The sequence below is a fragment of the Trachinotus anak genome, unplaced genomic scaffold (genome assembly GCF_046630095.1).
Source record: "Trachinotus anak isolate AG129_WGS33_773 ecotype Australia unplaced genomic scaffold, CSIRO_AGI_Tana_v1 ptg000015l, whole genome shotgun sequence".
NCBI lineage: Eukaryota > Metazoa > Chordata > Actinopteri > Carangiformes > Carangidae > Trachinotus > Trachinotus anak.
In genome coordinates, this window is record NW_027273866.1 from 17,472,529 (window position 1) to 17,489,794 (window position 17,266).

At 41.2% G+C, this 17,266-nt stretch overlaps 1 protein-coding gene across 1 annotated transcript; it reads left to right on the forward strand.

The window, feature by feature from the left end:
• The first annotated feature begins 6,623 nt into the window (after nt 1–6,623).
• Nucleotides 6,624–14,456, forward strand: foxa1 (forkhead box A1). Its single transcript, XM_071498926.1, has 2 exons — nt 6,624–7,050; nt 10,211–14,456. Exons 1-2 carry the CDS (start codon nt 6,718–6,720, stop codon nt 11,384–11,386), a joined length of 1,509 nt encoding a protein of 502 aa, XP_071355027.1. The 5' UTR covers nt 6,624–6,717; the 3' UTR covers nt 11,387–14,456.
• Nucleotides 14,457–17,266: the final 2,810 nt, after the last annotated feature.

Sequence of the window (17,266 nt, forward strand, 5' to 3'; positions counted from 1 at the left end):
TATTAATAATAATAAAAATCAACCTGCTTCTGTCAGAAATCATCTGGTTTCTGTCCAGAACTGAAGTCTGAACATTTCAGGCTGCTGCAGCAGAATCCAGAGACACTGACTAATATTTCAATATTATCAATATAAATGACTTGATAGAAAATAGATTTATTCTGAAGGTGTTCTGACTTCCTGTCGGTGGTTCCTAGGATGTGACATTGTTTCTGCTCTCACAATAAATTCTCTTCACATTCCTCCAACAGAGACAAAGGTTTCTTGTTGAGTTAGTTACTTTGTTAGTTTATTTGTTCATTAGTTTGTTAGTCAGTTAGTGAATAAACTCTTGAGACTCAGGTCAGTCTACATTCAGTGTTCACTTTATTAGGAACACCAGCTGATCCTGCAGTGCTGTAATAAACCCTCCTTCATGAGCAGTTCTTGTAGATGAACTCAACAGGTGTTGATTCACCTGTATGGTCACTGTGGAGGCTGCAGGCTGTGCCTGTGGACAAATAATAGGCACACCTGTCAACAGCAGCACAGACTGAGCATACAGGTGAATCAACACCTGTTTAACACTAACTGAACAGCAGATCCTTCTTGAAGGGGGGTTTATGACAGGACTGTTGATCAGACTGTGTTTGAGCCCTAATAAACTGACAACTGATAACCAGGTTAGGAAGGTTTCCTCCTCCTCTCTGTCAGAACTGTACAGTCGCTGTACAGCTGCAAGGTGATGATGAAGGTGAAGTCTGTGTATTATCACAGCACTGACCTGATCCTGACTGTTGGAGCATGAATTTTCTGAACCCTCATGTCACATCATTGCTTTATACAATGATATTCTTTTTAACAGCTGTTCTTCCTTTAAAGTGACACATACAAATACAACCCTGTTTCCAAAGAAGTTGTGACACTGTGTAAAATGTAAATAAAACAATGTGATGATCTGTAAATCACGTAAACCCATATTTAACTGAAAATAGAACAAAGACAACATATCAAATGTTGAAACTGAGAAATTTGATTGTTTTATGAAAAATATTTGCTCGTTTTGAATTTGATGTCAGTGGCACGTTTTAAAGTTGGGACAGGCTCATGTTTACCTCTGTGTTCATCACCTCTTTTTTTACTCTTTTACTCTGTAAACGTTTGGGAGCTGAGGAGATCGGCTGCTGGAGGTTTGAAAGTGAAATGTTGTCCTATTCTTGTCTGATATAGGATTTCAGCTGTTCAACAGTTCAGGGTCTCCTTTGTCGTATTTAGAGTTTCATGATGCTCCAGATGTTTTCAGTGGGTGACAGGTCTGGACTGCAGACAGGTCAGTTTAGAGTCTGGACTCTTCTATTACGGAGCCATGCTGTTGTAATATTCTCAGAATGTGGTTTGACATTGTCTTGCTGAAATATGAAAGGTCTCTGAAAAAGACGTTGTCTGGATGGCAGCATATGCTGCTCTAAAACCTGTATATACCGTTCAGCGTTAATGGAGCCTTCCCAGATGTGCAAGTTACCCAAGCCATGGGCACTAATGCCCCCCCACACCATCACAGATGCTGGCTTTTGAACTGTGCACTGATAACAAGCTGGATGGTCCCTCTCCTCTGTAGCCCGGAGGCCACAGCATCCATGATTTCCAAAAAGAATTTGAAATTTTGATTCATCAGACCACAGGACAGTTTTTCATTTCACTTCAGATCATCTTTAATGAGCTTGGGCCCAGAGAAGTCGGAGACGTTTCTGGATCACGTTTAGATTTGGTTTCTTCTTTGCGTGGTAGAGTTTCAACCTGCATTTGTGGATGAAGCAACAAACTGTGTTCACAGACAATGGTTTTCAGAAGTGTTCCTGAGCCCATGCAGGGATTTCCACTATAGAATCATGTCTGTTTTTAATGCAGAGCTGCCTGAGGACCTGAAGATCACCACCATCCAGTCCTAGTTTTCAGCCTTGTCCCTTTACTTACATTGATACTTACATTGAGGAACATTATTCTTCAACTGTTGCACTGTTTGCCCACAGTCTTTCACAGAGTGGTGAACCTCTCCCCATCTTCACTGCACAGAGACTCTGCCTCTCTGGAGCCTCTTTATACCCAATCATCTACTGACCTGTTGACAATTAACCTCATTAGTTGTGAGATATTCAACCAGGTGTTTTTTTGTTGTTGTTGTTTTTAGCATCACACAACTTTGCCAGTCTTTTGTTGACCCTGTCCCAACTTTTATGAAACATGTTGCTGCATCAAATTCAAAACAAGCAAATATTTTTCATAAATCAATAAAATTTCTCAGTTTCAACATTTGATATGTTGTCTTTGTTCTATTTTCAGTTAAATATGGGTTTATGTGATTTACACATCATCACATTCTGTTTTATTTACATTTTGCACAGTGTCCCAACTTCTTTGGAAACAGGTTTGAACAAAGTTAGAGCAGATCTGCCAGGAAACTGAACATGAGGGTCAGAGCTTTAATAACACAGATGTTTAGAGTTTAGAGCAGAGAGATGCAGGAGGCAGCTACAGACCTCAGAATACAGTCTGACACACATACACACACACACACACAAACTGTCTTTGTGACTTACATGGACATTGCACTGAGTTATAATCATCCTGGCAACTGATCTGAGCCTCAAACCAGGTCTGAGTCCTGACCAGGAATCTCCTGTTCCTACTATCTATCTATCTATCTATCTATCTATCTATCTATCTATCCACTTACTTAGTTCTTTCCTGGCGCTCTCCACCGTTTCCAGATGCTCTCTTCAGCAAGTGGAACTTGCTCAGGTGTCATCAGGTGACCTCATCACTAGGTTACAACTGCAGTGAGGAAGAAGTACTTTGAGTTTTTACTGAAGTAAAAGTACAGAAGTATTATCAACTTCCTGGATTTCCAGTGTGGACTGGATGTGGACTGATGTGGATGTGGACCTGATGCTGTGTTTCAGTGGGATCTGGCTCTATCTGGTGGAAGCAGACCACACTCACTTCTTCCTGCCTCCTGCAGACTGATGACTCTCAGCTCACAGAAGGATTGTGGGTAATGTAGTCCTCTCATAAACTGCAGGTTTGACCCAACCTCCATCTGTTTAAATGTCTGAACTGTCAGAGGTCAGAGAGCAGCTGGACTGAATGTGAGTCTTCTTCATCTTCATCATTGTCCAGCAGGTGGCAGCATCCATCTGAACACAGGCTAACACACATCAACCAATCACAGTCAGAGACATGTTTCAGCAGTTTGAGGAACTCGTCAGTGAAACTGTTGGACCTGTTGTCACTGCAGAAGCACAGAACCACATAACCACAAAACAACAGAACAACAGAACAACAGAACCACATAACCGCAGTACCACAGAACCACATAACTACATAACCACAGTACAACAGAACAATAGAACCACAGTACCACATAACCAGAGTAACACAGAACCACAGAACCACAGAACCACAGACCAACAGAACCACAGTACCACAGAACAACAGAACCACATAACCACAGAACAACAGAACCACATAACCACAGAACAACAGAACCACATAACCACAGAACAACATAACCACATAACCACATAACCACGGAACAACAGAACCACAGAACAACAGAACATGCAGGTGGGCAGAGTTTCATCTGGTCCACACAGGGAACAGCTAGGTGAGACCAGAGGTCAGAGGTCAGCTGATCTGACCCTGATGTTCAGGTGAGACTCTAACAATCAGTGTTTGCCCTCCAGGTAAACTCACTCACCTGTAGCATGATGACTGACAGCAGAGGAAGCTGGAAAATATCTCACTGTGTGTGTGTGTGGGGGGTTGGGGGGGGGTGGGGGGGGTGGAGATAGTTGAACTGATAAAACAGAGTTGAAGAGTTCAGGGAAGAAACAAAGCCATCAACATGACTTTAATAACAGGGTGTGACACACAGACACACACACACACACAGACACACAACACACACACAACACAGAGACACACACACACACACACACACACAGGAAACATAGACTCCTCGTCACCTGACTTCATCCTGTCACCACCAGGGGTCATCTGGTGGTCTCAGTGTGGAGCTGATGAGCACAAGAACTCCTGTATCTGCTTGGGTCCAGGTTCAGGTTCAGTCTCCACCTGCCTCAGTGTCACGTCCTCATGAGCCCACTTCCTGTCTGCTGGAGTCTGTGGGTCTGTGTGGGGAGGTCATGAACAGGTAACAGGTGAGTCAGTCTCTGCAGTAACAGGATAATTATCACTGAGGAGCTTTTAACGTGACGGCTGCAGGATTTACAGTCCCAGTGAGTCATACCAAAACCCTGAACCTCCTCCTCCTCAGGATCTAGTCCTGAATGACACAGAGGAACTTCCGCATCCACACAAGACATGATCTCTGTCAGGTGAAAACCTCACATCTCCAGATCTGGATCACATGGACCTCCATGTTCTCAGTCTTGTAGACTTTGAAACATAAACACAGTTCAGCTCAGACCAGGTTGGCTCAGACTCTGTGTGTCCTTCTGTGAGTCTAACAGGACAGGGACTGATCAAACTGGACCTACTCCACCAGAGACTGGTCAAAATGGATCCCCAAGTCTGCAGCAAGGCTTTTAATCCAGGCCCAACTGGACTGAAACTCAGCAGTGGGGCTCTAATACTGAGTCCATAAGGTCCTGGTCGTGATAGAGTTCCATCTAGTTCCAAAATGTCCAGAATGCTGTAGCAAAACTCTTGATCCAGGTCTACTAAATCCTAAATTCTGCAGTCATGTTCTTTACCAAACTGGTTTAAGCTCTGCTTCAAGGTACAGGTCAAAGTCTGCAGCAAAAGTCTCATTCTAGTTCTAACAGGTCTGTACTTACCCTAGGTCCAAATGTTCCAGAACTCTGAAGCACAGCTCTTAGCCTTGGTTAACCTCATCCAGATATCTGCAGTCAGGCCTTTGGTCCAGGTCTAACTGGTCCAGACCTCTGCACCAGAGCTTGATTAAGGTCCAAAAGATCCTGTGGTCTAAAACAAAGCTCTTGATTCAGATTTGTTCTGTGCCTGGACTCTTGTTTCCAAAGGGTCAAGAACTCTGCAACAGGGGGCGGCCCAATGGCAGAGTGGTTGGGGTGCATACCACTTGGGCAGGTGCTCTTAGCAGGCGAGTGCCAGTTCAACTCCAAACCAGACCGAATCTTTCCTGCGTGTCATTCTCTCTCTGCCCCTTTCCTGTCACTCTCTACTGTCCTGTCAATAAAGGCAAAAATGCCCAAAAAATATATCTTTAAAAAAAAAAGAACTGTGCAACAGGATTGTCAGACCAGGTCTAACTGATTCATGACTTTGCAGTGAGGCCCTTAGTCCATGTCTATCTAGGCCAAAAATTCTGGCCCCTCGTCCAAAATGTCCATCTCTCTCTGATCTCTCTGGTCCAACATTTTGCAACAGGACCTGTATCCCAGTAGGCCAGGATCTGGCCTGGACTTCGAGCTGTTTCAGGGTCACAGCAGAAATCCAGAGGTTTACTTTGGTATCGTGGCTCAGAGTTCAGAACAGCAGACCAGTTTCTGAAGCATCTGGAGTCTGTTCCTGTTTGTTTGAGTTAATCCTGGACCTGATCCTGTGTCAGTGTGTTTGTAATCAGTTCATGTCAGTGTAATGTGGACCACCAGGGGGAATCCAGAGTCTAATGCTGATGCTTCATGAGGTAGACCTGGTCTTCTGGCCCTGGTTTTTGGTGTCTGTTCCTAATAAACTGGAAACTGAATCATAAGAGAAGAAACAACTGAAACAATAAATCAGTTGTTTCTCTTTACTGCGTTTCTCCTCCTCCTCCTCCTCCTCCAGGTTTGTGGTGTAACTGTCCTTTAATCCAGGATCATCCAGTTAATCCAGTGTGATCCTGGTGAACAGTGATCAGTTCTGCTCCGTTTCCCGCTCATTAACAACTTCAGACTGGAACCAGTCAGCCAGAATTAAACCAGACCAGGAGCTGGTCTGAGACCAGTTTCATTCACGTGTCACATCAGGTCTGAACAATACAGTCAGAGGTCCCTTCCTCCGCTGTGTTACAGAAACAGAATAACACACACACACACACACACACACATCAATGCAGCAGCTATTCGTCCACTTAAGGTCCACTTACTGTCTTTTTCAAGAGCTTTCTTCATTGAAGTGAAGTGAACTTTCAGAGCCAGATTTTATTCTTGACTCAAGAACTACTTGCTATGTTTCAGTAGAACTTTGAGCACATGTCATGGTCTTCTTCTTTTAAATATAAAGGGTTTTCTTCATTTGTCACACATGAATTTAATATTTTTCCCAAAGTGTGTTGATTTTTTAAACCAACTTCTAATAAAGATCAACTTCTCTCCTCAAACTAATAATCTGTTCATAGCTTCCAATAACTGATAAATTCATGTACCCTGAGCCTGGATCTGGTCTCTTTAATCTGGTTCACCTGTCACCCAACCTAAACCTGAGGGAAGGGGGACGGGGGCTCAAGACCTGGGTCTCTACAGTCCCGACTCTGGTCCCAACTTTCTCTCCTTTATCACACTGAATTATTTCCAATAAAATCAATAATCCATGAATTCTGTTCAATTAAATTCTATTTTATTTGTATAGCAAAATCATAATATACATTATCTCAAGGCTCTTTACAGGGTCAGGTCAGACCTGAGTTTATTATAGAGAAAATCCAAATGAGTTCATATTGATAATAAACGGGTTTATTGTGCAGCGAGTGAAGGAATGAGGTGTGTGTGTGTGTGTGTGTGTGTGATGGAGGAGGAGATGAGATCCGGAGGGCTGGACCTGCAGGAGGAGGAGGCTCACATCAGTCCGCAGGTCACCATCACCTCCTCCTCCTCACTGACTCTGCCTATCTCGGCTCCTTCTGGCCCGGAACAGCTACACCTGGACCAGGATTCACAAAACACACACACACACACACCGGGGACAGACCGGGAGACCGGGAAGGGACGTGCAGGATCCGTGTTCCGGCTGCGGGCTCCCGTCATGCTGGGCGCGGTGAAGATGGAAGGGCACGAAGCTCCGGACTGGAGCGGATACTACAGCGAGGAGGTCGGTCACTGTCAGCCCGTTTACCGTCACTGTGAGGCCGTTAAGACCCGGGTCAGGGCGCTCTGGATCAGGTCCTGCTAGATCTAAAACTGAACAGGGAATCCTCCCAAAGTTTAAACTTTTTAAACTGTTTTAATCAGATTGTGTCCCGGGAAATTACCGGAGCGTCGTTTTTATCAGACGGAAAAATGTTTGTGACTAAAAGTTACTAATGAGATGAATAAAGGTCCTCACAGGTAAATTATACAATTCACATGGCGGGAAAAAGAAAAAATGAACAAACTGTTTGAAAATAAAATTCATGAGAACGAGCTTTGAAACAAAGCGTTTCTGATTCAAATCTTAAAAACGAAACTCTGAGATAAAATTTGAGATAAAATCATAAATTTGCCGTCAGATGAACATAAAGAGACAAACTGTTCATTATGTGACACATAATTATTTTTACTGTGATGTTGGTTTGTGGCACTCATTAATAAGAATAAGAATAAGAAAAAAAAATAATGATAATAATAATCTACATTTATTATGATCATCGTTTTATTCAGTTTCTGTGATTACAACACGGTGAAGATGAATCTGTGTGGAAATTTACCACTGAGCAAAAATAATCAGAACAAATTAAAAAAGAAAAGAAAAGAAAAGAAAAGAAAAGAGAAGGAAGAGTGAGGAGATAAACCTGTTGAACTAACGGATTAAACAGAATCACGTTATAAAACCTGCTCCTTTATTCCCGCTCATGATCTCCACAGGTCCGAGCTGTGACCAAGTCCAAGAAAAGAAAAGAAAAATATTGACACGTTAATATTTAAGTGTCTTTGGAATCATGAAGCTCGTAGGTGTAGTTTTAACTCTAAAATAGTGTGTTTTTTAATAGGACTCTTGAATGAAAGCCTGATATTTAACAAAGTAAAAGTCTGATCCGATGTTATTGATCATGTGTCAACACAGGTTTTTTTTTTGTTGTTGGTGTTTTTACCTTCACACATTTTAATTATAATGGAAGAATAAAGAACAGCTGAAAATTATTTTCTTTCAAAGAGAACTGATTCATAATCTGATGCCGCAGGACAGTCCTCACACACATGTTGTCATGTTACAATCATTTTACAGATTGTTTTTTACATTATCTTTACATTTAAAAGAATAATTTCTAAACGCAAAATATCAGATTTAATTTTAGTGATTAAAGCGAAATTTAACGTGAATCCGCAGGTTGACGATATTATGAAATATTAATGATATTTATCTTTATTCTTTTAGAACCTCAGTGTTTTATTGTTCAAATGTGGATTTGTGTGAAATGAAAAAGCAGCGCGCGGGTCGAACCGGTTTCATCTGATTTGAAATTTAATGAGACTCAAAAACAAAACATCAGTGATAAACGACAGGTGATGTCCCACCTGTCTGCGTCTCTTCAGTCCAGGTTCAGGGCCAGTGTCCCGGATTCAGATCAGCTGTGAAATCAGATAATGAATTGATGAAATTAAAATCACTTCTTTGTTTTTACCTTAAAACACGTGGACACCTGTCCTCCACGTGATCATTGAATCGCGCTGTAATTTATTTATTATCAGCGGGATTTTAAACGATGTTAAATGTTTTTATGTGATATTTTATTTAAAGGAATAAAAACATTAAAGTGAACCAAACATTTTAAAGTCGTTTATTAATCTGGAGCCTTTAAAGGGCCTGGATTTCAACTCATTAAATATTTTCTTCATTTCTTAAAAATAAGGAATTTTCCTGTTTTTCAGGAACTCAAACTTTAATCCTTAAATTGACCATTGACCATTGATTATTATTAATTATTATTAAAAATTATTATTAAAAATTATTAATTTCAAATGAAGGTGTGATCTCATTATTTTAACACCAAAAGCTTTCATTTAATACATATTGTTTACACTCAGTGAGCACTTTATTAGGAACACCTCCAGATCCAGATGAGGAGCTTTAGTCAATGAGTTAAACTCTGAGACTGTGACTGTTGGTCTGAGTCTCAACAGAAGCATCAGTGAGCAGCAGCTCTTTGTGAATGAGAGAGGTCAGAGGTCAGAGGAGAATGGACAGACTGGTTGGAGCTGACAGAAAGGCCCCAATCGCTCAGATAATCACTCTTTACAACTGAGCTGAGCAGAAAAGCTTCAGAGTGAACAACACATCAACCTGGAAGTGGATGGACTACAACAGCAGAGACCACATCAGGGTCCAGGGTCCACCTAACCCTAACCCTATGTCACCAAGACAAGAAACCTGAGGCTGCAGTGGACAAAGACTCACAATGGGCAGGTGAGGACCTGGTCTGATGGATCTGGTCTGATGGATCTGGATTTGGATCTGGACAAATCTGCAGAAATGATGTGATGCAGTCTTGTCAACATGGAGCAGAGTCTCAGAGGAAAGTTGTGGATCCAGAGTGAGAGTGTTGTTCCTAATGAAGTGATCACTGAGTGTTTATAACGTTACTGGTGAATAACTTTTTTTTTTTACTCCTTTAATTTAATGTTTAAAGTTGCAATCAATCAATCGATCAATCAATCAATAACTGCTCAAATCTGCTTTATCAATAAACAAATACATAAATAAATGATAAATAAAAAATTGAAATATTAATTTGTCAGTTTGATGACTCACTCTTAGCTGTAGAGGTACTTTTATACCCGTTTGGCCTGGACCAGATCACTATCAGTCCACATCTGCTGGAGTCCCTGTTATCAGAGATCAGAGGTCAAATGCTAACCTGATGGAGACCAGACCAGATTAAAGATCAGACCAAAGAAGTAATAAATTCTGGTCCTGGTCTAACTTTCTCTAAACTGGTCTAACTAGTTCTGGTTTTGGTCTCCCTGCAGGTGTACTCTGCAGTCATGGGATGGGGTTATGTCTAACTGGTTCTGTTTTTAACTAAAGTCTGTTCAAGCCGGTTTTGGTCCGTCTCTAACTTTGAGAGTCTTTGGTCTCTGCAGATGTACTCTTTGGTGGTAGGCAGTGGAATGGGTTCTGATCTAACTTTATCTGGTTCTGGTCTCTCTGCAAATGTTCTCTTTGATGGCAGGTAGTGTGATAGGTTCTGGTCTAAGTAGTTGTGGTTCTGACCTAATTGTTTCAGGCTTAGGTTTCATTGGTTCTGGTTTAATTGTTTCTGGTCTCTCTGCAGGTATACTCTCCAATGGCAGGCAGTGGGATGGGTTCTGGTCTTGGAATGGGCTCCATGTCTGGCTACATGTCTAGCAGTGGGGCCACATCGGGCTCCTTCAACATGTCGTACAGTGGGACCGGTCTGAGTCCTGCACCAGTTGGGGGAATGGGCAGTTCGGCTCCAACAGCTATGTCAGGTCTGGGCGGTGGCGTGGCCTCAATGGGTGGGGCTCTGAGCCCGTCCAGTATGAGCTCAGTTTCGGCCCAGCAAGCATCAATGGGCCTGAACCCATACGGTGGTATGAGTCCCACTATGAGCCCTGGCATGGCTTACAGCGGCAGTGGACTGAACCGAGCCCGTGACAACAAGGCATTCAGACGGAGCTACCCACATGCCAAACCACCCTACTCCTACATCTCACTGATCACCATGGCGATCCAGCAGGCACCCAGTAAAATGCTGACTCTAAGCGAGATCTACCAGTGGATCATGGACCTGTTCCCGTACTACCGGCAGAATCAGCAGCGCTGGCAGAATTCCATTCGGCACTCACTGTCCTTCAATGACTGCTTCGTTAAAGTGTCGCGCTCGCCGGACAAACCGGGGAAGGGCTCCTACTGGACCCTGCACCCAGATTCTGGGAACATGTTTGAGAATGGTTGCTACCTGCGCCGCCAGAAGAGGTTCAAGTGCGAGAAGAAGATGTCAGCAAAATCAGACGGGAGGAAGGAGCAAGGGGGAGCAGGGGGAGGTGGTGGGGGAGGAGGAGTGTCTCCTACAGGGGACTCCATCAAACCTCCAGGACTCCTGGACTCTTCAATGGCCTCCTCCAGCCAAGCAGCCTCTTCTCCCGGTCTGGACCTGCGGGGAGGCATCAGCGGGGCATCAGACCTGAAGGTGTCTGGTTCCCAGCTCCTGTCCTCCCTGTCGATGCCCCCCCACTCCATGGCGCATGAATCCCAGCTGCACATCAAAGGAGACCCCCACTACTCCTTTGACCACCCATTCTCCATCAACAACTTAATGTCGTCCTCAGAACAGCAGCACAAACTGGACCTGAAGGCCTATGAGGCACTGCAGTACTCCTCCTACAGCAGCGGGGGGGCGTCAGGCCTCGGGGGCAGGACCATGGAGCCTCTGGAGGCCTCCTACTACCAGGGGGTCTATCCCAGACCGCTCCTCAACACCTCATAGTGCCTGCTGCACCTTCTGTTTTGGACTCTCTGCATGCAGCCATCCTGGACTTCCTGTCTGACTGTGATAATGCTGAACCGGATCGACTCTGCTGCTGGTCTGCTGGTTTCTGAATTCCTGCACTGTGACCAAACCAGGACACAAACAGACAGGTTAACTCTCAGCTGATTAAACTGATCCCAGGTCTGTTTTCTCTTTTACACACTGAGTCCTTGAGATTCTTGTCAAGGTTCAGGATCCCAACAGCCCAAGTATTGAATTACTTTAAACCTGCAACACATTATTCTTAGATCAAACCAGAATCATCAGTCAGTCCAGAATCCAGGAGCTCTGTTCATATGTGTTGATTCTGCAGCTCATACTTTAGTGTTTCCTTTATGTTGCCTCAGGACGGCTTCTGACCCAGTTTTAAACTGAAGATCAGAAACTGGTCCAGAGTAAACCTGAGTGAGGTCTCCTCCTCTGCTGTTGTGTTGATGGAGACAAACAGCTGGTGGAACTGATTCTCATAAACCACCACAGAAGAAGAAAAAGAGGTCAAAGGTCAGACATTGGAGAACATGATGTGAGGAGGGTTCAGCCTCCTCATCATTGCTCTCTTCATGTTGGTCAGGCTGTTTCATCAGGGTCGACATCACGGTGTGTGATTTATCAGCTGTGTGCAGGTGAGACAGTAGGCGGGACATTCGGATCAGACAGAAACAGAACTACACAGTGTGTGGTGATACAGCAGCTGGTTCCCTGAATGTAGGTCAGATCCAGGACTTCCTGTGTTGGTCCTGGACGTTTGAACTGGAACTAACACTCAAAGCACCAATCACAGACCAGCTCACCTGTTCAGAGAGTTTGTCTTGAGGCAACAGCTGATCAGTGATCAATACTCAATGATCAATGGGTCTTTGTCATCATTGCCTCTGGGTACCTCATCCTCCCACAGCTTTGGCGCGTTTGTCTTAAATTTGCATGTGCTTGATTAGTGAGCTGCACATGTCTCCAGACTCAGTGCTGGTCCAGGCTCAGCATTGGTTCAGGCTGGTTCAGGCTGATCCAGGCTCAGTGCAGCCCTGAAGCCCTGAGCTTCAGGTGAGACAGGTGTAGACAGGATGAATCCTACAGGCTGCTGATCAGACTGGATCTCAGTGGAGTCCCTGATCCCTGGTTTTTGTGGTCCAGGACCCTGTAAACCTGTGTCTTAGGCTCTTTTATATCCAGTCTTGATAATCACCTCGGGACCCTCAGATTCATCCTGCGACCCCTCAGAAGGGCCCAGTCCCTATTTTGGGAGCCACTGATTTGAAGTGAATGAAGGATGTTTTCTGTCCTGTCTGAGGTCAGCAGGTGTAGGTGTTGGTGTTTGTTGGTCAAAGGTCACCTGGTGACGACAATGATGTGGTTGCCATGGTAACAATGATGAAGCTGCAGGTGTTTACAGAAACATAAAGATTTTAACTGACCTATTTGATCAGAGATATTTCTCCCACGACCTCGTCTGCCTCTCAGCTGACCTCCTGAGGGGTTGCGACCCTCAGAGTGAGAAACACCCACCCAGATAAAAAGGCTTTTTATTTAAAGGGTCAGTTCACCCAAATGTCTTAAACACAGATTTTCCCGCCTTTCTTTTGTTGTCTGTATCCGGGCAGATTTGATCAGTTTGGTCTTTTCCAGCTGGAACCAAATTCCAGTCATTTTTCTGCTGTTTTTATCAGATCAGGTTCTTGTCTTCATAACAGTCAAAATCTGTGTCTGTGGGATGACGTGAACTTTTGTCACATTTTCACTTAAATTTTGTGTTTAGTCTTTTTGTTGCCTGAAGAAAAACAAATGAAGATATTGATGATCAATGACTGATGATCATTTTCAGTTTGATGTGTTTCTCACTGAGGTGAAGGAGGAGAACTGGAGGATCCACTAACTTTACATAAATAACAAACATATTTATCTGTATGTTTGAAATCAGTTAATCAATAACAAATCATTTATCAATATAAAATATAATCAGTTCAGAAAGTTAAATGATTATATTAGAGACATGAAGTTATTGATCAGATTCATCTTCATCAGATTTAACAGAGAAGAAAAAATGTTTCTGCTGCACAAAATTCATTTTTTCTGATTTGAATCAAACTTTGTGACATTTAAAAAAACTGTTCACAAGTTCACGTGTTCATACACATACGTGTGTATGTCTGTGAGTATTTTGTGTGTCTTTTTTCTAACTAAATTATAATTCCCACGATTTAATAATTATCTGAGCTGCTCCTCCACGTTCCCTCTGAAGGAAAATCCTCCTGCTGATGTTTGGGAGTTGTGCTAAAGTTGTGAATATTGATTATTATTAATTATAGATTGATCATTTACTTTGTGAAATGTAATAAAACAGTAAAAACACCTGATCACCTGCGGGACTCATGATCTGACGGTAAAGAAAATACAGAGCGTCTTACAGTGACATTATTGATTAGAGAATATTAAGTTAAGATCATTATTGATTCGAGAATATTTCATTTAATTTATTTCAATGCAGGACAAAATCACAGAAGTTCAGGTCTGATCACAGATCAATGAATCAATAACGACATCATCACAGAAAACTAGATGATGTGAAAAAAAACACACAAATGATTTGTCAGTTATGAAACTTTTTGATTAATTGAGTACTAAGATTAATCAATGAGCCTGGTTTTAGAGGATCTTTGTTTGGTGACTCTCACTCTGTGTGTAAAAGGAGAAACCACTTACTGTCTGTTTTCTGACTGTTGATATGTCTGATGATAAATATTCACTCTGTGTATTTAAACTCTTCTGTCCATCGCTGATTATTGATTATTGATTATTATTACAATGTGCATGAATGAAGTCGGAGGTGGTCTTCTTCTGGAGAAAAAATGAACATTGACACGGACACGGTCCTGCTCCTGAGAGAAGGAAAGAAAGAAAGAAAGATGGAGGAGGATAAATGCACAAAAAGACCCCCCACCCCCACCCCGGCTTGTCCTTGTTGTGTTTCTTCCTCGTTGGGTTTTGACTCTGATGCATGTTCTTAACTTATTCTGTCATTTTCAAATAAAACAAGGACACACTGGACATGTATTGATTTATTGTTAATTTCTGATCATTGTCGCTTTAATTATATTTTATAATTCATGCTTTTTAGAGATACTTCCCAAAGATTGACCTTCGGTTGCCATACATAATAACATTATTATTGATTAATAAATAATTTATTATTAGGTCAAGAAATAGAAGAACTGGGCTTTGAAATTATGACTTTTTTAATAAAGACTGACAGGTTTGTTAATGAGCCAACAACAGTTATATTGATATTAATATTGACAGTACTATTGATCAGTGATTAATAAGGAATTTATGACACTCAACTATCAAGCTGTAGACTAAATATTCACATATTATTTTAATGATATTAAGGATAAGGTTTAGGCTGATGAACTGAAGAGACAAATTAAAACTAAATTTATTAATTATTTATCAACTATCAATGAACCAGGTACAAAGGGTGACGTCATTTCTTAGGTCAGAAAAAATCCTGTTTGAGTCCTGAGACCAGAATCTAGGCTAATTAAGTAAAATTATGCCATTAAAATGATTATTCTTTGTGTCAGCTTTACTATTATCACTGTTACAATACTATTACTATTACCAATACTACTACTACTACTACTACTACCTATTATTATTAATAATAATAATAATAATTGTTATTATTATTACTATTGTTGTTATTATTATGTTTTTAAGAGGCCTATTGTTATAATCAGACTTTGATAATTAGTGAGGAGATGCGGACAGAGGCTGGTGATCGATTCTCTGTCAAAATTATCTTTTTAATTTAATTTAATTTTCTCTGATTTGTTTCTAATATAAAACCTCGTATCTCTAGTTTTGGGGATTGCTGATAATTTAAAGATTATTTGAAAGTATTTTCAGAAGTTTCATAAAAACTTTTCTGTTTGTTGTGACAGAAACTGACATCGTCACATTTAAGGGCGGACATACGAGGTTTCCACTAGAAATCAGAGCGTTAGACGTTAACTAAGAAGTGAATATTTAACGATGATATTTTTATTTCTCATTAAATTATCACGTCGAAACCGTTTTATTTTTTAAGAAATAAAAACAAAAATTGAGATTTTCTGGTTATTGTATTACCCATATTTATATTATTATGTTGTTATTTTTTATTATATTTATGTTTTTATTCGAAGATGTAGGCTTAGAGAAAAAATATCAGTTGCTGACTTTTTGAAAATTGTTTTCAGCCTGGTTCTTTGCCTGTTGTCCTGGGGTTGTGTTGTTGACCTTGGTGTTTATTAGTTAATATTAGTTTATTGTTTATTAGTTTATTAGTTCATTCTTTATTACTTGATCAGTTTATTCTTTATTCGTGTATTGTTTATTAGTTATTTATTATTAGTTATTTATCAGTTTATTAGTTAATTAATTTATTCTTTATTAGTTTATTAGTAATGTATCAGGATGATGTTTATTTGTGGTTTTCTTTCTTTTCGTGTTGTTTTCTTGTCTCCGTTTTATCTTGGTTTCTCTGTTTGCTCTTCTTTTTCTTTGTCTTGTCTCTCTTTTCTTTTCCTCCTCTCTTTCTCCATGTCTCCATGTCTCCATGTCTCCGTGTATCGTCCTTGGGGACTGGTTTTCTTGTCCCCCCGGTTCGGATGTCTCTGGGTCTCAGATCTCGGATGCGGGACTCGGGTTGAGCCGGGTACCCGCGGCCCTCCTCTCCCTCCTCCAACCCGCTGCAGAACAAGCCGAACACGGTGAACCTCCTACGGCATCAAAGCGGCTCAAAGCGCCGCCGCTGTAGCCGGATTTGGTGCGTCTTTGTGGGCTGTAACCTCCGCCGCCGCTCCGTGAACCTGAACACATCCCGACAGATTTCACTTTGATCTGAAGCTTTTTCTCACATTTTGGCCGTGGAGCCGCAAAATGTCTCTAATGATCCTGTAATTATTCGCTAATTACCCGTCAACATGATCCCGGAGCGAAAACACAGGCCGACAGCAAGGAGATCCGACTCGGAGCCGAGAGGAGCCGAGCGGCGCCGAGCGGCGGTTGGAGGTTTCCAACAAGAATAAAAATAAAATCATATGTTCCGCTTCTGAAATTACAGAAACACACACATGAAAATCCTCAAAAGCTTCAAAAATAAGAAAAAGAATCTAAATCTTCGGCTCGTGTTTGTTTAAGAAACATTTCAAGAGCTCATGTTTCATTAACTACAACTGAATATTGTTCCTATTCTACTTTTAACGTGTAATAATAATAATAATAATAATAATAATAATGATAACACGATGTTTCATTTTTAAATAAATGTGTCCAGTTTATTCATTCATTTATTGTCATGTACAGACTTTTTGTTTGTAAATCTTCCCTCATAAAGATGAACATAAGAAACATAAAGAATATATTTCAGTACATTTCTAACAAGTTAGAATATATTTATTTTCAATATGTGGGATATTTGTCAGTTCATTTCTAAAATGTAGAATTTCTGTACATTTCTAACATGTACAGTATATTAATGTCTAACATTCAGTATAAACAGTTTGATCTGTTTGCGTGTTTTTCTCACACAGTGAGTCAATTTATTGGTAAGTCAACAAATTATGATTTAACAAATGACCAAATATTTTGAATAATTATTTCTGGCCTGATTTTGAGTCAAACATCTTTATTTTGTCTGTGCTGATAAAATTACAATCTCATTGATATTGAAGGATTTTGAAGTGATCAGCTTCAGTCAGAACATTTAAACCAGAACAAAGAGAACAGGTTTTTATTTGTGTTCATTTGACAACAATAACTAATCTGTGGCTGCTGCCTGTGTATCATGTGTATCCTGTA